The sequence below is a fragment of the Harpia harpyja genome, chromosome 2 (assembly GCF_026419915.1).
Source record: "Harpia harpyja isolate bHarHar1 chromosome 2, bHarHar1 primary haplotype, whole genome shotgun sequence".
Classification (NCBI taxonomy): domain Eukaryota; kingdom Metazoa; phylum Chordata; class Aves; order Accipitriformes; family Accipitridae; genus Harpia; species Harpia harpyja.
The window spans coordinates 24,782,417-24,809,812 of record NC_068941.1 but is presented as its reverse complement, the minus strand read 5'-3'; the positions used below and the strand labels follow the sequence as shown (position 1 = coordinate 24,809,812).

The 27,396-nt window shown below is 42.7% G+C and overlaps 1 protein-coding gene across 5 annotated transcripts in view; it reads left to right on the top strand.

Annotated features, from left to right (window-relative positions):
- The first annotated feature begins 13,523 nt into the window (after window positions 1–13,523).
- Window positions 13,524–27,396, top strand: part of AFF1 (ALF transcription elongation factor 1) — a 125,126-nt gene continuing 111,253 nt past the window's right edge. For 2 of the 5 annotated variants that reach the window (XM_052772990.1, XM_052772958.1), the window contains exons 1-2: window positions 13,524–13,547; window positions 19,477–19,539. In XM_052772990.1, the coding sequence (XP_052628950.1) occupies window positions 19,505–19,539 (35 nt within the window). In that variant the 5' untranslated portion in view covers window positions 13,524–13,547; window positions 19,477–19,504. Of the gene's footprint in view, window positions 13,553–19,476; window positions 19,540–27,396 lie in introns of all 5 variants that reach the window. The other 3 variants (XM_052772998.1, XM_052772971.1, XM_052772966.1) reach the window with 2 other exon arrangements.

Here is a 27,396-nt window from a genome sequence, read left to right as displayed (position 1 = left end):
TCTCTTCAGAGAGAGACATTCTTTACATGTCTCTTGTTTGACCAGTGACTTGATGGTCATAGGGATAATGCAATTTTGAGAAGTTTTCTGTTGTTTTTTCTGGATTCAGGCATGGTATCAGAGGCTCCTAGAGATACAATAACCTTCTGCACTCCAAGGTTATGGAACTGGGCAGAAAAGAAGTACAACCAAGGGAAGCACATAGGTACCTTATCATTCAAGATCTCCTGGCTCCCCTAGCACTATTTATTGTGCAGTCTTGCTGTGTCATGTTGTCCAGTTGTCTCATTCACTTCATTTGCTGAGATTTGCCAGTGTTCTTGGTACTAGGCAAAAACACGAATCGGCACCTGATCCAAGAAATTTATTATCTTAGGTGTGCAGAGAAATGGATTATATTATATTCCAGTCAGTTTCTTTTTGTAAAAATTCACCTTCAGGCCCAAAGGAGCTGTGGTGTGAAAGCACAGCTGAAAGGCTAGAATGGAAAGAAGTGGGTTTTATTAGTGTTATTTTAAAAGTAGTAGAATCTCCCCCTTCCTATGGAACATAAAGTTGCCTCACTCGCTGTGTAAGGATCGGCTCCTCCAGGAGAGGGATCCAAGAGGGAAATGTGCCAAGCAATCATAATTGCTTAAGTCCTTATGAAGGATCTGGTCAAAGGGTAATGTTTATTTCAAAAGTTTCCTCCTCTGTCTAGCTCTTGCCGTAATCTTTCAAGCAGCTTTTGTGACAAGTGGGTGTTGCGTGAGAAGGCTTCAGGCAGTTGGGGTTTTTGGTACTCATGTGCCTGTTAAGAGTAGAAGTAGGAAGGTCTGAGTTAGCTGGTGTATATGGGATCTGGGGGCCTGGCCTGGTTAAGAGGTCTGAGTAAAGTGTGGTAAAGCTGGAGTCAGGGTTTGGGTTCAGCTTGTGCTCAGAGGGTGGGAGGGGTCTTCTTGCACCAATTGTTGTGCCTTGCAGATCGGATGCAGTTTGCCATGTGAGCTTATTCATAGAATCATGGGATACCAGGTTGGAAGGGACCAGAAGGATCATCTGGTCCAACCTTTCTCGGCAAAAACACGTTCTAAACAAGATGGCCCAGCACCCTGTCCGGCCAAATCATAAAAGTGTCCAATGTTGGGGAATCCACCACTTCCCTGGGGAGGTTATTCCAATGGCTGATTATTCTCTTATGACTATGAAAAATTTTTCCTCTCGTGTCCAACTGGAATCTCACCAGGAGTAACTTGTACCCGTTACCCCTCATGTTTTCCATGTAACTCCTTGTAAAAAGGGAGTCTCCATCTTCTTTGTAGCTACCCTTTAAATACTGGAACATGGTGATAAGGTCTCCCCTAAGCCTTCTTTTCTCAAGGCTGAACAAACCCAGTTCTCTCAGCCTTTCCTCATATGGCTGGCTTCCCAGTCCTTTGGTCATCTTTGTGGCCCTTCTCTGGACCCTCTCCAGCCTGTCCACATCTTTTTTTGTACAGCAGGGACCAAAACTGAACACGGTATTCCAGGTGTGGCCCAGCAAGTGCTGAGTAGAGTGGGATAATGACTTCTTTATCTCTGCTGGCGATGCCCTTGTTGATGCAACCCAGCATCCTGTTGGCTTGCTTTGCCGCAGCAGCACACTGTTCGCTCATATTGAGCTTGTTGTCCAGCAGGACTCCCAGGTCCCTTTCCACGGAGCTGCTCCCCAGCCAGGTAGATCCCAGCCTGTGCTTCACTCTTGGATTATGTTTTCCCAGGTGCAAGACCTTACATTTGTCTTTGTTGAACTTCATAAGGTTCTTGTTAGCCCACTCTTCCAGCCGATCCAGGTCTTCCTGCAGGGTGGCTCTCCCTTCCGAAGCATCCACTTCCCCACTCAATTTGGTATCATCGGCAAACTTCATCGGGGTACACTTGATCCCATCATCCAGATCACTTATGAAGATATTAAACAGCGTTGGGCCCAGTATCGATCCCTGGGGGACCCCACTTGTGACAGGTTGCCAGTTTGAAAAGGAGCTATTTACCACCACCCTCTGGGTGCGGTCTGTCAGCCAGTTCCCCACCCACCGCACAGACCACTTGTCTAGACCGTAACGCATCCATTTCTCTAGGAGGAGGCTGTGGGAAACTGTATTGAAAGCCTTGGAGAAATACGGGTAGACCATGTCCACCACTCACCCCACATCAACTGAGCAGGTTACTTTGTCGTAGAAGGCGATCAGGTTTGTCAAGCACGATTTGCCCTTGGTGAATCTGTGCTGGCTTTTCCCAACCACGTGCTTCATCTGACTTGCGGTAGCCCCCAGGAGGATTCGTTCCATAACTTTCCCAGGGACTGAAGAAAGACTGATGGGCCTGTAATTCCCTGGATCCTCCTTTAAGCCCTTCTTGTAGGTGGGGGTGACATTAGCCTTCTTCCAGTCCTCTGGGATGCCCCCCAATCTCCATGACTTCTCAAAGATTATGGAGAGCAGCCTCACAATGACGTCAGCCAGCTCTCTCAACGCTCTCGGGTGGATATTGTCAGGGCCCATTGATTTGTAGGGGTCAAGCTCCTGTAACAGTTCACATACAATCTCTTCCTTCGCTGATGGTGGGTCTGTGTTTGCATCACCCTGGATTTTTGTTCCCAAGGCCTGGGGCCCAACAGTGCTGGTAAAGACAGAGCAATTCAATTTTAGCTAATGTTTTTAATTCAGAAGTCCTTTCAGCCTCTATGGCTATACGGGGAAAAGAGAGAAAAAGTAAATATACTGAAAGATTTTCAGCACTCATATACAGTATGCTGAATAGAAACTGTAATGTTAGGGTTCTCCCAGGAAAAGGAGAAGGTGATTTCCAATAATTTTTTTTTTTTTTTAATTTCCCGGGATTGGTTTTGTACATGGTATGATTAAGGAAAGCACTATCTACCGCAAATGTGATTTTGGTGAGTGTTTATCTATTTCACCAGGACAGGAGGTCTCAAAAGGAAAAAAAGATAGAGGAAACGCAAGAATTTTTCCTCCTACCCTTTACTCCACCTTCTGCATAAATAATTGTTGTGCATATTAAGAGGAACTCTTCTACTGGCTTATTTTTCAGTCTGGAGTTTAATGATGAGGTTTTGCCAAACATGTTCAAGTGCCATCAGATTCCAATTTACAGCTTAACCTTGCAAAGAAACTTTACGTTCACAAAAACACATAAAGAGGCTGAAGTATAAGAATACAATTTTTTTTTTTTTTTTTTTTTTTTTTAGTTAAGAAGCTGGAAGGGCTTAGTCAAGCAACTGGTTTAGGTCAATTCTATCAATAATAGGTCCATTTCATCTGACATCTCTGAGTTAAACTCTACAGGAAGCAATACAGCTTCACTAGCATTTATATTCTGGAGTCTGACTCAATGGTGTCATTAATCCTGATAGGATTGTTGGGGGATATGAAATTCCCCCAAGAAACTGCTGTCATCAGAAGTTAAAAATAAAGTTGGTTTTTTTTTTTAATTTCTTTTTTAAAAGTTAAGCCACAGAATGAAGAGTCAGTGCTTTAGTACATGATTTGGAGAAGTGGGTTTGCTTTTTCCTCTTGATTTAAATTATTACAGTAGGAGTTTTTAGCTAGAATCTTGCCCAGCTTCAATTTGGTTTTCATGCTCTTTAGCACTGCCCTTGAGAGGCAACTAGTTATCTAACACTTACAGAGGGGATTTCCTGTGGGAGGTAAAATTGACAAGTTGAATTCCCCACTCCTCAGTTCCACTGAAAGCATTCAAAAGTTATCTCCATACCTGCCAGGGGCTAGCTCAGGCTTCAGTCAGCCCAGAACTTCTACTAGGCAAGAAGCTAAGATGTGCCTGCATGTTTTTTATCTGTAGAGTAAGCATGAGTTTGCATAACTGGGAATCAAGCACTTATAAGGCAGGTGCAAATAATTCCACACTTTATCGTGTCATGTCCATATCCATTTCTATTCCTATACTGTATCTCTGCATTCTGCATGGGGCTTCTGATAGGACTTGAGTAGACCTGCGTCAGATTCCAACTTACAACGAGTCATATAGCCATACTGTACTTTGGTTTCCCTTTTGTAAAATAATGATGCCAGAATTCATTTTGTTGATAGCAGCCTGAGATTTTCTGATGGAAAGCTCTGCAGGAGCTCTGTTCTGCTACATTTCAAAAACAACATGTTTTACTTCAACATTAAGTAATTAGTCCTGTTTCTGAAGACACCACTGGAGGTAATTGTTAGTATCCACATTTTACGAATGCCAAGTGACTATATCAAGGCTGTCTGTGGTCAGTGTCATTGTCACAGGTATGAGGGACTAATATAGTAGTCTCTTCAAGGCAACCAGATTTGAAGACACATCTTTGAGAGCAGAAGCTCCTAATCAGAAAGGTCCTGTGCTGCTTCAGAAAGCAAACAATACTTTCTTTTGGTGGTATCAGGCCATTCTCGATGGTTACGGCTTCTCTGCAATGTGACAGCATGTCTCTTGGGGATGTCTTGATGAGCAGTCGTTGGATGTTTTCCCAGTTCTTGCAAAGCTCATTCCATGGGGTCATGCCTGTGACATTTCCAGTAGAACAGAAAGAATAGATCTTATAGAAATGAAAACATGAAATCTGGGGAGTCTTCACATTCCATGAAGAAAATTTTCGGTATCTTCTGAATTTGCAGCCATTCCAGATGATGCAACTTTGTGGCTCATCATCTCCATAGGTATTGTCTTGGGAGAAGGGTGCTTAGTAAGACCCATATAACAGTAAAAATAAGTCCAAACCAAATCAATTCATATCCAAATTAGCATAAAGCGGAGCCTGAGACGTAGAGCTGTAACTCAGAATCTTAGAATCACTAACAGTACTTAAGCCTATTTTGTTAGCGTTCTTAAACTCTGAGAACAGAAAGAATTTCCCACATATATTCTCTGTTATCTTTCTGGCTCCTTTTCCGGGAGCTTGAAGGCTCCTGGATAATATTTGGGGAAACTAAATTATTTATGTGCACAAGAGCCCCTGCTCATATGCACACTGCAGGGCTCAGAGAAGGTTGATTTATCTTCATAAAGATCTTGGGTACTGTTATGTGCTGCTGTCTTAGCAGTGATGGTGAGGGACTGGCTCCAGATGCTTATGGAATTCTTCCAGTTCCAGGCCCCCTCCCGTCAGCCCATTTGCTAATACAGGGAACCGAGACATTGGAAACCTCAGTGTGTGTTCTCAAGGTCGACTTGTGTCTCCCACTCACTTTCACTAACGTGAGGCATCTATGTCCTTTTTGAGGACAAGACTCGGGATTCCTGATAATTGAGAAACAAGGTAGGTTTCATCAGGGGAGCCTGGTGTCTGTGCTCATGTTACAGTTACTGGAGGTCTACCCACATTAGTGAAGTAACAGAAAATTAAGACATCTACAATTAAGGCTCTTTAATAAGAACTTGTAGGTTGAGAAATCATGCAGTTGATTCAGATGATACAGAATTGAATGATTGTTTTTTTTTCCTTAATTCTACTTTTTAATATATGTTTAATCTACCTTTATTCATGGTAGGCTTGGGTGTTTGGTGGGTTTGTGGTTTTTTTTAGCGTTTGCTCTTCCATGCAATTTGGCATTATATCTTACATGTGTTGGAGCCTGTTTTAGCACTCATAGCTAGCTAGCTTCCTGGCATTAGCAACTCAAAAATTCCCCTTCCATGATTCTGAAACTCAAAGAGCGTGAAAGATCACCAGGAATTGTGAGCAAGAAGCTGCCATCGTTGGTGTTCTTGTCTTAGTAGTATTGCTGTCTGTCTGCCCAGGCAAGGGAAAATCATCTCCCTGCCTTTTTTCCTGTTCTGTTTTTGGTGGAGTACTTTTATGTATGTCTTAAGCTACTTAAACTCTCTTTTATCATGTGTTTGGATGCTGCTCAAGACTTTTGAGTCACAGTCTCTTAGTAACTAGTGATTAATATAATAGAGCAATATAAAGAACAATGCTGTGCTGCTTTGAATGTCCTCTTTCTTGTGTAAATTGTATTCCATAGTCTGCATCTAATGAAATGCGCTTCTGTAGATATGGCAAAAACTGAATTAAACTGCCTTCTTTTCCTCAGTGCCCACCTACAAAAGTAGTTCCTATTAGCTTTGAAGACCCATTCTGCCTGCTATCTTACTTAGCTCTTTTTTTAATTACCTAATTCTGAACACATCATCAAAAGAAGAATGAACAAACTTTCTAATCCCAATTTCAATTTTGCTCCTATATTTTCTGTATACGTAGAAAGAAAACTGACTTTTAGGCTTGATAAAAGGCTAAAAGCGTCAGTGAAAATCTTTTCTCCTAAATCCAGTGGGCCTGCATCAGGCTCTTTAGATCTCGAATGCTTAGGTTACAGCAGGGAGAACAGAATAAAATAGAAAATTACATGAAAGACACAAGGCTCCTTAAGTTGAAATCTATTTGCTGCCCTGTCCTTTCCAGGCATTGGCCTCTATAGAGCATCAGAAGAAATGTTTGTAAATGGAAAAAATAGTTCAGATTTTTATTTTTCAATTTCCAAGTAATAAAGTGCATCTGTTTTTCACTCGTCGCGTGTGGTTTTTTTCCCCAGATGCCTGCTGTTCCTTTTCACTTGGAAACTATAGCTATGATAAATTATGGTCTTTGTTTAATTTTTATTTGAAAGAATCAGAAAATACTGATGGTTCAATGATTGTAAAGGATTCGTTATTTAGACAATATAGTGCCTTTGGAGTAGCTGGAATCTTTTGGACCACAGAAGAGGTTGTGGGCAAAAAGTAGTTGTGCTACAGACCAATATGAGAAATACAGTGCATGCAGGTCAGAACTGGAGATGCATTAGGGGTATGTATCTTGAAGTCATTGCATGAAATCTTTGCTAACCTACGTAGCTAGGAGAAATGAGCCTTTCACTTTGAATATATTCAGTGTTAATTGGAATAGTAAGCTGAGTGCAGGTAGTAAGTTAGAGTAAATAGTCTGGCTCAGTTGAAAGGTGAAGAGAAATCTGCAGATCACAGACATAATGTTTATTTTGGCACATTAAACCTGCTTATTGACACCCAGGGGGGTTTCTGTGGTGATTATTAAACAAGAGGCAGTCAGTCATAAAAGCAAACAGTTCATAGTATTTATGTTGTTAGTGGAGGAAAAGCTACACTACAGACAGAAGCATTACTTCCCCCTGCTGGTTTTTTGTGTAAGAGCAAGATTTGCCCTGGAAAAAATGAAAATCTTACACTGCAATTTGGTAGCTAGAACTGACATGGTACAGCATGGACATCTTACTGGTGCATAAACTGCGTGTTGTTTCTCTACAGTGATTCCTTAGGACTACGTGAAGAGGAGAGACTATGCAGTGTAAGTGTGCAATGACTGGCGATAAGTGGGAAATGGCAAGCTTTTTTGTGAGAACATTTGTGAAGAAATAAATGTGGATTTATTTTTTATAAATACTGCAAAGGCAAAAGGAAATACCTCTTAATTCTCCTTGTAACTCCAGCATTAAGCATGGGAAAATGGGATACTGGAGCTTATGTCCTTTAAAACAAAATTGCACATTTAAAGTGGAGGAAATAGAAAATTCTGTAACAAACCCAAAAAAACGTGAAGTGAAATTAAACCTCTGATTTTATTTCCAGTGACTGTAGAAGTTCAGGCTGGGAAACTGGGTTAGGTGGAAAGAGGCTGGGCAATAGCTATGGTGTCTCTGATCAGGACAGGCAGCAAAAATGTCCCTTGGGCTTTCAAGCTGGAAATGATCGTGCAGTTTTGCTTCTGAATTCAGTGCTGTTTGAGGGATCTCAAGTCTCTTGTAGGAAGTGGTATACTGAAGATAAGATTAAGTGCTCCATAATCAACTACAGGTTAAACTGTACACTGAAATGAAATCATTCAGGCAGTATGTTTTGGTCAAAGAATCTAATGACTGTGGCTCTTTCAGAAAAATTGAGCTGTGTGTGGGGAGATTGAAGATGAGGCAGCTGAGCCCATTGCGTGAGCCAGACATCTTACACTAATCTCCCATGGAAAAGGCTGGAAGCCTGACAGCTCTTTTTATTGTGTGTACACATCATAGAGAGAAAGACACAGAATATTCTTGTTAATTTGTTTAAATGGTATCATTTTTATGACATAAAAGCATTCCACTCTTGTTGGGTTGCAGAGCGTTAGGACAATGCTCCCTCTGGAGACCCATTAATCACCTAACATGCTGAGTCCTCTTCCAGCAAAGCTGTGTTGTAGGAGATCAGACTTTTAAGTGCTGTCACTGTTGTGATTGAAAGCTATCCTAAACAGGAATTTGATACAGGATTCCCTCTTTTCACAGAAAATTTTCTGACTTAGAGTTACAGAGTAGCAATCAAATGTAAAAAAAAGATTATGCAGCTGACAGATAATTAGAGCAATTGAGCTGCGTGAATCAGCTTTCATTAAAAAATCATCTAATACAAGTATTTTTCAGTGTAGAGGTGAGCAAATCATCTCCTTGATTTGCTCAGCAAATTAGGAATTCTTTGAATTGATGATTTGTACCTTATCAGTGATGTGTTCATTTTAAACTTTTTTAGATTAGTTGTGTATATTTGACTGAGAAGATTTAATACTGCATTCACAATCTGATGGGGTTACTTGGGAAGGTGTGCAGAAGCCTTTTCTCATATCAAGTCTTCCAAGAATTAGCTGGAGGAAATGTAAAGACCCTGTGAATCATATAGACCTGCCCAAAGCTGGGTTGCTGTGGCGTTTCACTGGCTACAGAATTCCAGTGTTTGTTTTTCTTATCCCATTAACACAGAATTTATATGTGAAATTCTTGTTGCAAAGGACCCAGCCCAGTAGTTAGCCTGTCTATATTGGTAAACACAGCCTCCTTGCATTTCCATCGATGCACAGGTCCACACGAAATGTGCAAGTTATGTCATTTAATTTCTTGCTGCCTTTCTTTTTTCATTTAATCTCTCTGAGACTGCAGCCTTTGGAAAAAGAAGCTGCATGTCTGGTCCTGGTACTTAAGGGTTCCTTAAATGACTATCAGTTTCTGGGCAGAGGGTAGGGAGGTTCTGTCATACAGGTCTGTGCTGTATTACTGCCTTAGTGACATGCCGTTGTCCTTGTGTTTGGAAGTGCTGAGTTCCCCCAACTTCAGCTCGGTTTGTGGCTCGGGCCAGCGTTGCCAATGTGTCCCTGGGTCACTGGACCCACAGTGCATCCCCACAGAGCTCGATGCTGCCCCAGCAACACCTTTTTGACATTGGGGCTCCAGGCTCTCGGGAACGCAGCACCAGTTCCTTCAGGCAGAGCTAGAAGGTATGCATGGCAGTATGTCTCTCATTAGGTCTTTTCTCTAATTTTTTTTAAGCATTCCTTGTCATTATTTGTGCATCAGAGAACAGGGACTCCAAGGAAATTGTCTGCTTATCTGAAAGGGGGGAAAAAAGGGCAGGCACTTGCATCTCCTCTCCCTTCCATCAGTGTAGATTGACAGGAACCCAGGAGATAGGTGTGCAGCCAGGGCAGCACCTACAAGTTCAAGGTCAGGCGGTCTGTATTTGGTCATGGACAATCTGGTATGAACCCTCAAGAAAGACCATCTACAGTTGTCCATTACCTTGGCTTGTATTATCACAGGATTAATTGCTGTGGGCAGCATAGTGGGTATGGCACCAAAGCAGCTGCCTGCAGGGTTGAAAGCTAGCAGGATGAAGGAACTTGGGTTTCTTGGTTTCCATTCTTGTAGGGAATAGGGAAAAGGATGAAATTTGATGTCATGAGAAGAAGTGGAAAGGATCAGGTAACTGGGGAATACAAGGACTTGAAAAGGCTTAATTACCTTATTGTGCCGTGTGAAGCACTTTTATCAGTACACCCCTTAAAAGTCATGCCATCATCCACCTGCCTATCAGAATCATGCAGCTCACTTGAAAATTAAGGCCTCAAAAACAGTAATAAATGCTGGGTTTGGTGGATTTGCATACTGAAATTTTTGGCCGTGTTTCTTAGAAATATGGTAAAATTGTGACCTGTCCCGAGAACAGTTCAGCATTAACTTCTGGAAGATTTCAGAAGCTGTAAACATAACATCCACAAGTTCAGCTGTATATATCCTCTTGAATATTCCTTTTACAGGCGGCTTGGGAAATGCTCATAGGCTTAGCTTTGCAGTGCCGTCCTTTAGTTGTCATTCACAGAAAATACAGACAGTACCTTTGACCTGGATCTCTGCATAAAATACAGAGGATGAGGGACACTGAACTTGGTGGCTCTTTGCTGTTCTTCTAGCAGTCCTGGATTTTTTTTACCTCCTTTTTTAGGAGAGAAAAATGCTACTGCATCTTTAACTCCAGATTCTTACTACTTTGCTCTGCAAGCTGGATGCTGTGAATCTATTTTTCTGCAAGAAGTCACCTCACCATGCAAACTGTGGGTAAGGCCATTTTTATGGATTTTTTTTTTTAATTATTATTAACAGACTGCAGTGTGTCAAATTAATTCCAAGTGGAGGAATAAGGTAAGGAGGGTAAGGTTCCAGCAGGGCTTGCTGCTGATGCAGCTTTAAACATAAGTCTCTTTGAGGAGTAGGATAGCCATGTAATCCCTCTTGTTTGAGTGCTCTGTAGTGATAGCTTTGTGTTGTAATCCTAGGTGTCTGCCATGTAGTGAGTAGCCTGGCCAAGTACAAATTCTGTGTTGTGTGCATGATATTTCTTTGTTAGGGGAAGAGCAGACAAAAAAGATTTCTGGAGCTCTGAATTTTGGCAGCATGAACACATCTCCACCATAAAACTGCACCTTTAACTTGGGTTGCCAACTTGGAAGCATCTTTCTCTGTACAGTTGTGTGGCTAGTGTGAGCAAGTTCAGCCAAGTTCAACACCCAGCGGAGCAGAAGTGTATCAAAGCAGAGACCAAGGGCTAGCGCATGGTTAGGAGGTAGCGCTACCACTGGGGCAGTTATTGATTCTAAAAATAGCTTTTTGAGGATTTCTTGAAGTTTCCTCTGAATCAGCTGCCCCCAGCAAGCGGTTGAAACAAGATCACGAAGAGGATTGGCATGAGCTGATGCAGCAGTTGCAACGTATCAGGAGGAGCAAACCAGCATGCAGACATTGCACACACCAGTCACCACATTTCTGTAAAACTCTTACAAATAGAAGGCATTTCAAAGCGTTACGATGTGGAGGACATCTGTCCTTTTCTCCTTCTTACCTCAAGCCTCAGAGTTAGGACAATTAAAATGTGTTCCCAAAATTATGCACCTGTTCTAACAGTCCTGTTAGACAATCTGCTGACACTTCAAGTCTGAACTTAAAATGAAGAAAGGAAAGAGTCTTATACAATCAATATTATTTAAATAAAGTTGGAAAAAAGCAGCTTTGAGACACTGACTAGCAGTAAACTCACATTTTAATTCCAACGAGTCTGAATTTAGATTTGGAACGTCCTAGGATGCACAGATGTTACTAAATGAATTACTTATTTTCCTGCTTTTCCATACATTCTGAACTAATAGCTGCCACTAAAATAGTTACTGTTGCTAGGAAATAATTTCTGCTAAAAAAATACTTCTCTACTGAAACAAAGATTGTGTTATGTGTTGTCTTCCTAACCATAAGACCTCACGGTGGCATTTTGCTATTGTATATCCTGAAAGTTGGTCTTTGCTCATAATTACTTGACTGTAGGAGCAAAGTGACTAGGCACTGGTCAATGCCTTCATCTAGTGTTTTCTAGCCTGAGGTAAGTTTACTGCAAGCTCTGTGATGAGATAAATTTCACATACTGTTCTGTTACTGGCTTGGCCTGTTCAGTAAATCAAGAGGGCCTACAGGAAGCTGTGTGAAGCAGAGAGTGTTGTGGAAGTGGTTTCTCTGGTGAGGTTTCTTCTGTGTGCAGGAAGTGTATACGTCCAAAGACCTATCTGCAGGATCTGGCACAGCTTTTATGAACTTCTCTCAGCCTGCGTATGTGTGTGTTGAAGGAGTTCTCTCGTAGTCTGACATGAGTCATGTGGTGAAAATGTTTCATTGCTTGTTAAGAAAAAAAAAGGAAGATGGTAAGAGAATATTTATGGCCAAGAGTTTTCTCAGTCAGTCGGCTCTCCCAGTGTTTCTGTTGCTACTGTTTTGCTTCCTATGCTAATGAACTCCTTAGGAATGCACAACATATTTGAGAAGATGATCCTCCTCATTTGCTTCTAGAGTTTAGGCAGAAATACAAGACAAGAACTTACGTGTCTTGCACACATACTTGTGTGACGATAGGAAAGCACGTCTTTTGATAAAGTAGCTTCATTGCATTTTGCTTGTGTGTATGAAAATTTACTAGCTAATTGGAAAGTTTGTTTAGGTAAGGTTTGCATGCCTGAGCCTTTAATGTAAGTATTAGGTAGTCCTTGAGGCAGAGGAGGATCTAGGCATCCAGCAGCCCTTGCACTCCACAGCAGCCCCTGCTGCCTGACCCTACACTGACATGAAAGAGCAATGCCAAGGGACACTTTATTTCTCTCCCGCCAAGTACACCTATCTTCCCAGGGAGGACAGCATGTTCTCCCCCCTCTTCTTGGTTTATTTCTTAGCTAGGTAACATGTTTCTGAGCTATAACTTTTATTTCATAGCCCATTGATAGTGTAGTAAAGGGGGATGATACTGGCAGTGCAAAGCACACTTGTTTCTGGTCTTTGTGCTGCCAAAAGGTCGCACTGTTGAAAAAGAGATGGTTGAGAGAAGACAATCATATCTGTGGAAAGAGCAACTCCTTGCACCCTCTTCTGTGATATGACCTACAGTAGCTCCTCTGTGCTTTTACTAAGCAATGCCCTTAAGCAGGTACCATCAACTTCAGTGGGTTGGAAGCTGATCAGGAGTCCTGGTAAAGTGCAGAGCTCCCTGTGAGTCCTGTGAAACTGGCAGTGCCTGAGGGTTCAGCCCACAGTGGCGCTCCCTGTGAGGTGATCACCCGTCAAGGTGGCTGCAAAGTGAGATACTGTGTGGATTGCATTGTTCTAGGATAGAAAATCAGCCTGCATACATTTCCCTTCAGAAAATAAACTTTTTTTTTTTTTTTTTTTTGCGTCAACCTCAGTGTCAAATTGCTAGAGCCGCAGGGCAATTTGTGAAATTGGCCTTTTCGAACCCCGAGCAGGTCTATAGGTCGGGACGTTTATTTCGGCACAGTCGTTTGGATTTAATCTCTGCTATTCCCTTGGATTTTGTGTCGTTCTTCAAATCCATTCTTCATCCAGGTGTCAACGAGACGCAAAGCGGGGGCGGCGAGAGCGCCCGAAATCGCTCGCCCCGGCACCGCCCGCACTCGGCCCGGCCGGGGCGGACACGAGCGGGGAGCTCCGCCACCGCCGGCCCTCGGGTCCTTCCGGAACCCTTCGGGCGCGTCCGGAATCCCTCGGCGGGGCGGGCGGGGCGGCCCGGCGCCGCTCACCTTGCGGCGCCGGCCGCGCTGCGGCGGCGGCGGCGGCAGGGGGCGGCCCCAGGGCTCCGCGCAACAGGTCGGGGGGGCGGAGCGCGAGCGGGGACGGCTGCCGCGGAGCCCGGCCGGCAGCGATGCGGCGGAGGTGAGGTGAGGTGAGGTGAGGTGAGGTGAGGTGGGGGGGGCCGGTGGCGGCGGCTTCCCTTGCCGGCCCCGGCGCCTGCCGCTGCCAGGGACTACCCGCGGAGAAGGAGCGGCCGGTGCCGGCGGGAGGGAGGAGGCTGGGGCGGCGGGGCGCCCGGGCAAGCAGCCGGCGGTGCTGCCCGCCGCCGTTTGTGGATGGGGCCGTCGCACGGCTGCTGCGCGGAGCGGGCGGTGTCCAGGCGGGGGTCGGGGCGGTTTCCAACCGCCTGCGCGAGCGCTTGCGGCATCTTGACGGGCGTTGCAATGCTACAGCACGCTGTAGCGCAGTAACTGGCTGCTGAAAGTTGCTGAGTTGTGACATGGAAAGTGAGGTTAGGCATAGAAGAAGTGCTGTATCCCTTCAGGTTAGCAAGGTGATAACTTAAAACGCCTTCCTCCAAATAAGCCGGGTGTCATCAGGGTGGTTGTATCCCAGTTCCCCGGCAATTTTCCTTGACTGCTGCACAGTCTTTTCTGTCTGTTCGCCCCCCCCCCCCCCCGCCTCCCCCCGCTGTGTAAGTGGGATCTTACTAGCTTGGGATCTGCTTGGGCAAGGAGCTTATCCTGGGTGTTTTTACTCAGGTGAGTAATACCGCTGTTCGTACTCGGGGATGGGCATTGGTCAGTCTTACAGTTGAGCTGTAGCACTCTGTGACTCTAGAGGAAGATGGTAAAGCCTAGGTGGAAAAACCCAAATTGGAGAAGTGAAGTCAAAACTAGTGGTGGTTTTGGGGGTTTTTTTAGTTGCAATAATCCAAATTCTTCTGTGATTGGTCATTGAGATGTACCTTCAAATAATTTTATGTATGCAAATACATCAAGTTTTACCTATAATAATATCATATCTATATTAGTAATAACAATGTTGAAGGGAAATTCTTGAGATGGGGACATAAGATTTAACTTTCCAAGCAGCTTATGTGTTCCATCAGAGCAGCTGTTTGCCTGTGGCTTGATGGAGAAAGGCAGAAAGAAGAGGAATACAAATATGTTCAGCTAAGGGATACAGAAATCAGTTTTTCCAAATACAGCACTGTAAGAAACTTGTAAAATTTCAGATAAGGGCCACTTGGGTGCCTGCTTTCATCCCCATTGTATGCTGTGGCTGCCTATGACAATAGCTTTTTAAAAATGAGAAACAGTGATTATGAAGAGTTCAGCTTCTTTACCAACAACTAGCCTTACTCTTCTTTTTGCAATAAATGTGAAGTAGAAAGGAATAATTGGCAGCAGTAGAAAACTGACAGCTGCAGATAGCCTATCCAAGGGTAAAGCCAGTGAAATAAATTACTCCTGCTACCCCTCACCATCATACTTTTTGCAATTCCTGAGATATAGAGCCGGAGCTTTCCAGACTCAGCTCTAACCCTTTCTTCTGTTCATGAATACTAGTTGCAGCGTTCAAATCTATTTTAGATTATAAGGTAGGTACATGTGCATCTCACCTGGCTTTTCATTATTAGTAAATTTTAAGCCATGGTACTATATGTATATTTTACTTGCTTCCAGACAGTTTGATGGGAAATACAAAATAACATTAAATTTGGATACGTTTTCTGGTAGATTGGTAGAAAATTACTTATTGGTGGCAAACTTAACCCAATATTCAGCTAAGGTGTCCACCTGCATCCACGAGCTTTGCAATGCATTTGTAAATTTTGCAGCTTGCAGAACTACATTGCCTTCCTTTCATAAAAGTCTGAGCTTCTGCAGAGTCAGTTTATGAGCATATCTGTTACCTCTCAGTACATAAAATTACCTTCCACAGCTAAATCCTTGAATCCATGTCTGTCTTGCCTGTTGAAGATGCACAAGGTATGCTTGTTCTATCTCCCCATTGGACTGTATCTTTAACTTAGGCAGGCTTCTCTTTTAAAGGCAGTGCTGGCATGTTTTTTGTTAAAAAGGTGGTGTTTAATGCTCTTGATCTAGCCAGTCACAAAGCAGTCTTATATCTTGATTAGGTTGTGATGAGGAATCTAGAAGCTTCTGACTATCTTATTTTTTCATGACTTTGGGGAGAGTCTTTGGAACAGAAACTGCTTGGTCTTGAGTTTCTGATGGCTGTTTTGCTGTGGTATGCAGCTCAGGTGTTAGCATTGGAGTAATTAGCCCCCAGCTGCTCTCAGCCCCATGGATTAGGAGGCATTGTTGGCTCGCCTGGGGTTAGGAGCAGATATGGACAGTTTCTTCCCCCAGCAGCTCTCCACTTTCTCACTTTTGGCTAACATCTTGATTAATCTGTACCCAAGTGTGTAAAACAGAGTTTGGCTCACTAGGGTATGGTGCAGCTGGATTATGAGCTGCATCTCATGGCCAGGAGGTGGTGCACTGTCTCCTCATGCAATGTGGCCACAGAGGCAGGGTGATTTTGTTTCATCCAGGTGCCATCAGGGCTTTATTTATAGTATTTTTGCATATACTCTGATGTGTAGTGCTAATCTTTCCTCTTTCTTACTTAAGAGTTATGACGTATCCTAAGTAGTGTTAGAATTGCTATTTCTAAGACTTCAGTAAAGCAAATAATAAAAATGTGACCTTTTCCCATACAGCAAACTCAGTCTGTCTCCTTTTGCATTGCCTCATTTTTGCATGACTGATGCTAGCAACATTTTTGGAGGACAAGTTAGCAGTCTGTATAAATGCACACAGGCATTAATTTCTATTTTCAATCTGAAATTATTGAAGAATGAATTAAACAAAGAAACCTACTAAAGAAACAAGCTTTACAAGAAATGGTTAGCATTTTTCATATCTAAAAAGCGATTTCCACCAGTCTTTTGCAAGGGTGCTTCCTGACTGACTCAGAAGAAAAACCTTGGCATCCTAGAGTTACTGAAGCATCGGGGCGGGGGGGGGGGGGGGGTTCAGGGCAAGAAGCAACACATATCACTGAAAATGAGTGAAGGAAGAAACTATTTTAAGCTTTTTGAGCAAAAAGCACTGTTAATAACAGAACAGTTGCTTTTGGAACAAGAAAAGGCATCCTGGCTAAATTAGCCAGCTAGGCTAATTGACATCAGAAAGGAAAGCTTATGTTTATAAAGATAGCTTGGTTGCAGAAAATAAAAGCAAAAGCATTTGTAACTTTTAAAAATACGTCAGATTAATAATGCCCATGCAACCTCAAATCCATGCTGCATCAGTATGGTTGAAAACCTGGCCCTGTCAAAGGCATTCACAAAACTTGTAGATTGTTTAGTGAAATCTAGATTTTATTCCTGGATGCTCACATGCTTTATAGCCATGTTAAGGACAAGTTGGTCACAGAGCAGGCTTCCCCACCACCATGTTTAGTCAAATGTGTGCATGCATTTCTATCTGCCTATGTCGTTACAATGTGAGGTCCATGCATTGGCTGAGGAAAGTCCTCTGAACATTTGAAGACCATGAATGTAGAATTAAATAAAAAAGAGTTGATAGAAAGTTGGAATGACTTCTTCCATATGTGCTTCCTGCTTCTCCCACCTCAGTTTGTTTTTAAATTCAAGTGGGCACCTTGTTCTTTTAAGGCTGTTTATTTACCAGCAAAGGTTATGGTTTTCATGATTCTTAGGAGGGAACAAATAATAAGGGTTTGTTTGCTTTCAGATCTGTAGTCTAAACTTAGTATGTGTGTCTATTACTCAGTCTTCCTAGCTGCAGGTTGAGGTGGGTCTCTGACAGGATTCCCATCTTTAGTGGCCTCTGTCTTTCTGTGACTTGCAGAATGATTATCTGATGGTATCTTAGGTGGGATTAAAACCATGACCTAGAGGTCAGATACTTCATCTAATCATCAAAGCATCTGTGCTCCTGTTTAATATCAGTTGCTGTAGGTGGGTTCACAAGGCTTCACATAATGCTACTGTAGTCTGCCCCCCGGCCGTAAATAATTTTGCTCCCTCAGGAGGGTGAGATGCTGCAAATGAATGTCACAAATTGAAATGTAAACATTTTCAGTCATATTTCTTCCTGTTGGAGATTTTACGCTTCTGCTGAGGTGATCTTGCACTTACTGTGTCTTTGTGTTTCCAGGCATGTTTCTTTTCTTCACAAGTCCTTGTAGACCACGTCTTAGCTGCACAGGGCAACAACCAATGTGGCAGGCATCATGAAAACTATTTTGATGCCATGAGTTCTGCACATGCTTTGCTTTGCCTGCACCACTGTGAACTAAAGACAAGTTTGGGGCAGACAGGAGATGGTGAGAAATAGGTGTTGGACACAGAGTGAGCAAAGAGCTTTGTGTGAGGGTATGCTCTGAGTTCATCTCTTTTGTGTGGATGTAAGCAAGGGGAATTTTTTTTTTTCCTGTGATCGGCCAAAATGGCGCTAGTTATGTAGTGGCTGAAACTTAGCTGTCTCTGAGGGCCCTGCTAGGTGGACCTGCTGTTACACTGACATGAGGGGCTCGCTCTCTTGCAGTACTAATTGCTGCAACATCCTTCCCCTTCTGTTTCCTCCTTGCTTCCTGAACACTGCTGCTTTGAATTTTTATCCAGTGTTACCTTTTAATCTATAGCTCTATTTTTCATGCTTGTTTTTTCTCTTCTCTCCTTCCCCTTTCCACAAATGTTTCCATTCATCAGAGGGCTATTTGGTTGTCTGAAGGGAGTGCCCTAATGGCATATTTATTCTTAAAATTGAACTGAATATCCTGGAGCCTGTGCAATAGCCTTGTTTGTCATGCTCTTGGCCAAGCCTGTAGTTCTCTTCAAGAGCCAACCTGAAATGCAGCGTCACTGTTGGGGGAAGGGGAAAATGGTTATCTTGGTTCTCCGATTCTTAGCTACATAGGATCCATGTGTTTGGAAAGTATGTGTTTAGGAGTACTGCAATAACTGCCAGTCGGACATCCCAAGCTCTGTGTGTAGCATGTCCCTGGAGATCTCAGCCCAGACTCCCTGCTGTAAGCAGGTACTTAGCCAGCTGTAGTTTAGCTCCCTGTTTTGAATGCTGAAGAGCTCAGCAGAGATTGGTACAGGTGCTGGATTAGGTAGCTGCTAGTCCTTTGAAAAACCTGCTGTGAGAGCCAATGTCACATGGCGGCTCCTACTGTCTTGCTGTTCCAGACAGATGATTACTAAATGTATTTTGTTGTTCCTAGACAGTTAAGGCCAATTTCTGCTAACACTCATTATGATATACTAACGAGTGTTGGTGGCTCTAACAGGTCTCTTTGAAACCAACAGAAGTGTTTACAGGAGCATTCCCAGCATTTACAAGCTTTTTCAGAGCTCAGTTTCTTGAACTGTGTGTTTGATGCAAAGATTGTGCCTCAGCCTATCAGTATTGAGGATTGTGGAGAAAGCTGTCAACCTAGTGAACAGCAAAAATTCAAATGATTTGCTGCCTTGTAACCTAAAGAATAGATTTCTTACCCATCTAACCTTCCTGTTGTGTAGTATTTCACACCATCATCTTGAATGTAATTGAAAGATGATTTAGACTGCTAGGGAGAATTGAAGAATTCATGCAACTCTGAAAATATCTGTGGGAGAGTGTTGGGGGTGAGTATTATGTATCTTTTTAATTTTGCAGTGCAAAATTATTTTGGAGAGTTAATTTAAAATGGAGATTTCGGATGTAACACACATACAAACCTAAATGTAGAGTGCGCGCACAGACGCACACAGACAAAGGAAATAAACATTTTTATTTCATTTTTTGTTTGCTGTAACAAACATTCTAGACATCGCTATACTGTAATGATGTGCTACTTTGGAAACTGAAGATTTTTCATGTTTGCTTGTTCAACGTTCCCTCTCTTCCCCTCTGCTTACTCTGAGGAAGGGTGTTCTTCGGTTGGTCTTTGTGACTGTTGAAACAAAGCTTGGGTGGCATCTACTGATTACAATGTGCTGTTGTTTTGTAAAAGAGATATTGAATATCTGTTTTTTCTCTTCCAGATGAGCTGACTCAAATGGAAACATCATAATGGAACCTACAGACAACCAGAGCAGCAACAATGGGTAGGAATTAATTTGATGTAATCCTGGCTTCCCAGGTGCTGTGGCAAATCTTGAGACGGTTTAAAAAAAATAATCCCCCCTCAGTGCAAGAATCATAATGACTGAGTGGGAGAGGAGGAGTTTCAAATCTAACATGCTCTTTTATCAAAGAATTGATGCCTTTTGTAACTTAAATCTGTTGTGAAATGAACAGTGGTTGACACTGGTTCGCAATGGGACCCTCATATAGACGTGGCGCTTAGGGACATGGTTTAGTGGTGGACTTGGCAGTGTTAAGTTAATGCTTGGACTTGATGATCTTAAGGGTCTTTTCCAAGCTATATGATTCTCACTGGTGAGAGTGGCCCCTTGTCCTGTGGAAACTCTACTCATCACATGGAGTTCAGGTGTTTGCTTACAGCACATCGTGCCTTGATCTCTAGTGTGCCAGCCCTGTTGCTTCATATCCTGTTCTGTTCGCAGCCTCAGTGTAGCTGGGGGCAACATTGCCATCCCAGTGATCTGCGTGAGGCAACCCAGCCCTTAAACAAGCATTTCTGTACTCTTAATGCATTTGAATTGAGAAAGGCAATCTGGACCTGACTCAGGGCTCTGAGTCTTGCAGGTTGTCCTGGTTTTGGCTGGGATAGAGTGAATTTTCTTTCTAGTAGCTGATATAGTGTTATGGTTTGGGTTCAGCATGAAAACAGTGTTGACAACACACTGATGTTTTCAGTTGTTGTTAAGTAGTGTTTAGACTAAGTCAAGGATTTTTCAGCTTCTCATGCCCAGCCAGCAAGAAGGCTGGAGGGGCACAAGAAGTTGGGAGGGGACACAGCCAGGACAGCTGACCCAAACTGGCCAAAGGGATATTCCATACCATGTGATGTCATGCCTAGTATATAAACTGGGGGGAGTTGGCCTGGGGGGGATTGCTGCTCAGGAACAAAGTGGGCATCGGTCAGCAAGCAACTGAACTCTGCATCACTTGTTTTGTATATTCTAATCATTTTACTATTATTATCATTTTATTATTGTTTTTATCATTATTATTTTCTTCCTTTCTGTTCTATTAAACTGTTCCTATCTCAACCCACGAGTTTTACCTTTTTCCTTCTGATTCTTTCCCCCGTCCCACTGGGTGGGGGGGAAGTGAGTGAGCAGCTGCATGGTGCTTAATTGCTGGCTGGGGTTAAACCATGACACAGGTACACATCTTTGGAAGTTTGGGCAATGAGGGTTTTTACACTTAGACACCTAATTTGCAAAATTGATTTCCCCCTGTCCTCCCCGCCCCCCCCCCCCCAGGGGGTCAGTTTTCTGCAGTTCCCATTTCTTTCTCATTTAGCTCTTTACAACTGCCAGTATGCTTTATCCTCATACCACAGGTCACTGTTCTTTTCCGCTATTATACATGCCATCCTGAGGCACAAAAGGACAGTGATCACTGCACAATCACATTAAGGGGGGAGGCATGGGTGGACAGAGATATTGCGAAGACACCCAAACTCTCTACTGCACCTCCTCTACTGTCGCTCTCCAAAGTACATCTAACTTCATAATTTCTTTTTTTTTGGCAATACAAGGGAAGGAATGGACTTTTTTTAAAAAAAAAAAATAAATCTGTTTTCTGGATGGCTTCAGGTTGGAATACTGTGTATAGTAGCCTGATCAAAAAGCAAACCAAAATCACAGGCATTTACTTGCTCAGTGTCCTACATACCTCTCTGCCTCATCTAGGGATTGGATCACCACAAAATGAATCTGACAGCTGTAGTGAATCTGGAGGGTACATTGTGTTCTGTACGTAGATGTTATCTTGATTCAATTGGAATATAAATCAGGATATTTAACACTCTTCACAGTGTGGTTTCTGACAGCTCCAGTGCCAAAGCCAACAAGGACTATAAACTTCTTTCTGTTGTTTTTAACTGCTTGTGAAATTTCATACTGGTTATGGAACATTTTAAGGCATTCAGAGTGATAAGTGAGTAATGCCAAGGAAGATGATGGAAATTGCTTCTGATGGCTGCCAAAAGCTAGTAGGGTGCAGCCTCTAGTACAGTCTGGTTCCTGGGAGAAGGTGGTTTCTTTTTTAAATGTTTCCTTCAGTTTAAATATTGAAGGACAAAGGGTTGTTTTCCTCTCTTTTCTCAGAAATGTTTGATTCCTAACATCTGTAGAGCAATTTCTTTCATAAAAGGCTGCATCCAACTTAGTCTTCTGTTGTTAAAGTTGAAATATTCTTTTGGTTATATTCTTCCTTGCCCTTTTTTTCAGTGTTGTACTCTGCTTAGTTTCTTTCCTTTGCCCTGCTGCTCCTCTAGCTACACTGTAACCATGCTGTGTGGGTTAGACCTGGTGGAATCTAAGTGCCTTTCATGATTTGTCCAGCAAGGATGTACTGCTGGCAGTCAGCTTTGGTTCTGGAAAGTGCTAAGTTTAAGAAGGTGCTATAAAGCAAGCCTACGGACAAGTGCTTTGCTGAATCAGGGTCAACAGAGAGTTCTGCTGCCTCAGCCTTCTTCAGACTTGCCATTGCTTACAGTGCACAGCTTCATTTACCTTTTTAAACTGGTTTTTGTGTATGCTTGCGTGTATGGGTTTCTGAATTTTGCTTGCTTTCCAACTGTACTTTAGAGGCAGGAGTTTGGGGATAAGATTAATTTATCTCCTTTCCTCCAAATATGTGGAGCCCTTGAAATTCTATGTTTTGTAGTTGTAACCTGTGCTTTATAGTAGCAATGTATGTATTTGTTGCACGGCTGGTTCCTTGAATACTGGTGGAGAAAGACACAACAGTATGAAGCCCTTGAAAGGCTTGTGTAGGGTTTGGGATTGACAGAATGTAAGCAACTCTTTAAGGATTATCCTCTCTGCAGATGTATGGCCTCTGGTTTTCTGTAGAGGTAGCAAGGAGATGCAAGGAAGAAGGGTGCTGACAGCTGGGGAGGCTCGTGGGACTGAGATGTTAGGAATTGTCCTGCCAGTCTGAGGCAGCAGAGCCTTTATGGAGCGTGGTCCTTGCCTTCTGACCTGGTGCAGAAGTCCCCTTTGCAAATGAAAAGGCTGATTCAGGCCAGGAATCACAATATCCAGTTGTGACTCTTTTCACCTCCAAACGTGAAGGACTCATCAGTGGCAATAAATGGCAGTGGCGAGACGGATTTCTTGTCAACAGAGCTGGGAGAACACATTTTAATTAAAGGACAGCAGTGACTCTTGAAGACTGAAAGTAAGGGGGTGTGTCTAAAAAACCTGATGTGGTACAGTGCAATGAGATGTTTTGAAAAGCCTGGTAAGGGCATGAATTCTACCTATTTCTGGCTATAAACAAATACATGTTTTACTTTCCAGCAAATACATTTCAGGAAAGCTATGTATTTAATGATTTTAATACAACTTGGTATCTATTCCTTCTTCATTGGTACCCCATGCTTGATTAATTCTTTCACAGTACTGTAAGCTTCTGGGATTTGTCCCACAAACTTAATGGATTATCATACATTTATGAGTATAATGTCATATTGCGTTTTTTTCCTGAGTTAAAGGATGCTGTATTCTCCTTTGAACAGTCCCTGATTCAGATTTGTTGGAATCTTGCAACAAAAGCTAGGTACTGGTTGCTGCTGTTAACATTTTTTTCTTTTTTTGTTGATCATTTTATTTTATTTAACACTTCTTGAAAACAAAGATGTGCAAAGATTTCTTTAATAATACCACACCCATGCATGCCCACCCAACGCCTTAAATAGCATTATAACAGAAAAGGCCCAGGAGCAACTAAATTTTGTAGCAGGTAAAAAATTATTAACTTTAAAAATGGCTTCCTTGAGCTGTGTGGAGATGTGGAAAACTTTCAGATGCTTCAGGAGGAATAAGTTGAATAGATGAACAAGGCTGGAGATAAAATACCGTGTCATTACTTTGAAAATCCATGGGTGTGTGAACTGAGTAGTACTGAACCACCACTCAGGTATGGCAGGCATTGTTAGTGGTGAGCAAAGAGATACCGATCTTCCTTCTGTAGGAGTGCCAGACCCTCTTGTAGGTGCTGTAGGTACTGGTTTTGGCAATGTATCGGCATCTGCACCTTATCTGAAAATGTTGTTCCTTTATGCTTGAAAATTCTGAGTCTTTTTTTTCCCCTTGTAAATCTCAGCCTCCTTTTGGTCAACATGTCCAGATATGGGTAGGTATATGGCCAGGTGAGATGGTGCTGTGTACATAAAATGCAAATAATGTACTCACATCCTGTGCTTTACCACTGATGCCTGAGGTCAGTAGTCTGGCATTTTCAGGAATTCAAAATTAAGAAACAATGTCATCCAGGTTGCCTGCAAACCTTCCTTTGTTTTTTGGTTGGATTTGCATTTCTATGCAGTATTTAAATCACAGGCTTCGTCTCTGGAGAACTCCATTCTCATTCAAAACATAGGTAGATAAGAATGGATCTTCTAAAATCAAAATGCTCATAAATAGTTTAAATACGTATGGGATTATGATCACCTGTAGGAAACTTTTGCTGTTACGTTTATTACTTTGGTAATCCTCATCACCTCAGGAGTGCATTTCTGAGCTTATGATGAGCTGAAGAGTATGAAAAGCTTATTTAATTGGTTTGCTTTGTTTGCGTTTTACTTAACGGAGACGGTTCCCTTCATTTGCAATACATCTTTCAGAGGCAAGGACCTGAAAAAGGGGAAACTTGTATCCCTGATCGGTGAATAAAAAAACAGGTGGGGAAAGCTGCAGTCTGCTAATCTTGAAAACAGATGTAAGGGAGGGGGTCTACAGCTGACGGGATATATTCTGACAGAAAGCTTTCTTCGGGGAAACACTGATTTTTCAGACTCGAAAAGTTCCACGGGAACTTACCAGTTTTTATCAAATCTTCCAATACAAATGGCATAATTTTGTTCTTAGGGCAGCTGATGAGCCAAAAAACAGAGGTGGGGAATAAGAGGCCTCTTGGCCATTCCCTTGGTCGTGTGTCTGAAACTTTAAAAAAAGCATCAGAATGGTATTTGCTTCATGTGAAACATTTGTGGCACAGGATTTCTGAGGCTTTATTCTGGGTGGGATGTTCAATGCTCTGCCCCCCCCTCCTTAAAAATGGAAAGTGGCTGCCAGCACAGCTCAGGAATTATTACTTACCCCTTTTAGGAGACAGCAGGCACCTGCCTGCCTTGGCTGTTTGGAAAACTGCAGTAAGTAGGATTGTTGGGATGTTTTAGAAAATCTGAAAGTAATACAATGTTGTTGTTCAGTTCATTATCTTTCTTGTTAAATTTTTGACAGAGAGAATGCTCAGTTTGCTTTTGTTTTGAAATTCCTTTTACACCTTCAGCAAACTTGAGATGCTGTTTTCCACACATGACACTTCCAGTGTTCTTTGCCTTTTCTTTCTCTGAAGATACCTTCCTAGGAAAGGAGAACAAAAAAAGCCCTGTGATTCAGCAGCAGTATGTTGTTATATCACTGTGAGCAACACTAGGGGAAGTCTAGTCCTAGTGTCCTAGTCTCCCAGTCCTTTCCTGCTTGGATTTCTGATACTGTTTTTCCTCTCTTCCAGTAGTTGGCAGGATCTTGATATTCCCTACCTGTGCTGTGTGATATTTTTGCACTGAGGTTTCGAACAATTTGAGTATTGATTTTACTTACAAGTTCTTTTCAGGGGGTGTGTGTATGAGACAGATGCACTCAACCCCCCCTTAACCAAACTAGCAGTAGTTTGGTACAGGCTCCAAAGGAGGTAGAGGCCTGAGCCGTAGCTGGGCCAAGAACTCCTCTAGGAAACCCACAAAGGAGCAGAGCCCAGTGAGCACTGATGCATATGTGCTTGGAACACTGATCATGCGATTAACACATGAATAGCGGGGTGGTTCTTCCAAGAACCATTTATCGAGGAACAAAGCAAGCTGTGGGTACAAGGAGTCTTGTGCATTCCTCCCCCATTGTATGCAATTTGACTATGAGCCAAGCACTTTATCCCATAAATATGACAGCCTAAGTGAGCCTTCTCTGAGCTCTCCCTGCTAGGCAGGATGGCTGCATGGCGGTGATCTCCCCTGGAGCTGGGACGCCTCTCAAGGTTGCGCGTTGAAGCAATGAGATCTTTTACCAATGACAGATCGTTGGATGAGCCCAATTTGAATTCTCCCTGTATGGCAACTGGACTGTATGCCAGGCAGCTCTCCCCTTGAGCAGGGACGCCTCTCAATGTTAAGAGATATTAGTTGTTTAGCTTAAGTAAGTAAGTTTTAAATAGAGTTATAATGTGTGATTTAGTATGCTGTTTGCTTGGCTTTACTTACTTAGCATGAGTAGCTAGATTTGCTGAAGTCTTAGGCCGCAAGCTGTAAACTTTCACCTAGATTTACTGAGCCTGTACCTACTTAAGCAAAACAAGGGCCTCCAGAGCCAGCACAAACCAGAAGATAAGGAGGCTACAACTGTCAACAGCAGCTGCAACTAGACAAGATAACAGCCTGTCTGGAGACAGTGACGGAATCCAATAAAGAGTCAGAAGATCCCAGACCAGAATCACTATTGGACCAAAGGGCGCGTGGAAGGCGTGTGAACAGTGCGTGAGGGGTGGGTGAATAGTCTTTTAGGGTATAATTGCCCAGGGATTTCTTTGTTCAGTGTCCCTCTCTGGAGGCACCCAGCTCGAGCTGAGCCTGCTGCTGTACCACTCTATTACATTGTTTATTTTTATGAGATTCGATGCCTCAAACTCTGCTTTGGGAAACCTAGGGTTTGAACTTCGGAGTGAACTAACACCAGATGTCTGGACAGAAGGCGCTTCTTTAACATCAAGGTTTGAGATTCCTTATCTGAGACTAAGAGATCCTTCCTTACCCAAGGCAGAGAGGCCCCTTATTTGCAACAGATCCTCGGTAAGTGACTGATAGCATGCTGAATGAATGTCTAATGAAATCCATGTAGCTAATTCCGTTAGCCATAAACTGTTGACCAAGTCTGGGACTAAGTCTGGACCAGCCACACGTAGACTCCTCTCTGAGAAGGAGTTTAGAAAGCAAGGGGGTCCACTCTGAACCTTGTGACTCATCGGGAGGGTGTCCCTTTCCTTTTTACATCTCTGGTCTCTGTGTAAATCATTCTAAATTGATTCTAGCTCAATTTTCCTTTGTATGTTTTTTCCATGTAGTTAGTAATAGAGTGAACCTGCCATTGAACTCTGTTAAGTCGCACTTTTACAAATCCATGTTAAAATCACATTTGCTAATACCTTTGACGGTGATTCTTTAAGTGATCCAAAACGCTCCTCTGTGACAGCGTACTGTGTGACAGTGTCACTCTGTGATGTTATGGTGACTTTGTTCATCTTTTTTAACAGCTGATATTAATCTACTTTTTATTTGAATTCACTGTTAAACCAAATTCAGTGTGACACAAATTGGGGGAAGGGAGGAGACCATTAGGTAAAGAATACCGTATATCAAGATTTAGATGATTTAAGTAAGGTTCAAGTAATAATTTAGTGGCAAAGGCAATGATTTCTGCTGCATTTGTTGCTTGGATACTGCCTAATAAAATAGCCTTTCTGTCAGGTACAGCCCCAGATATCAGGGCCTGTAGCATAGCGTCACCGCTGTGGTGGGTATCTCAGACCAGCACTGTGCTTTTCATGGCACTGATGCTCTGAGAAGTCTGTGTCTACAACCCACTCAGGATTGCACTGCTACTGCTGCAAGAAGCCCAGCTGAGCTGTGGACTGAGAGGAATGAGGTAGAGGCTTCAGCACAAGGCCCAAAGAGCTTGTCATGAACATTAACTTCCTTTCTTCTGTAAACAGGTGTTTCACTCCCAGGATAGGTTTGTCCTGAGGACTAACAGTGGTTTCTATGTGGT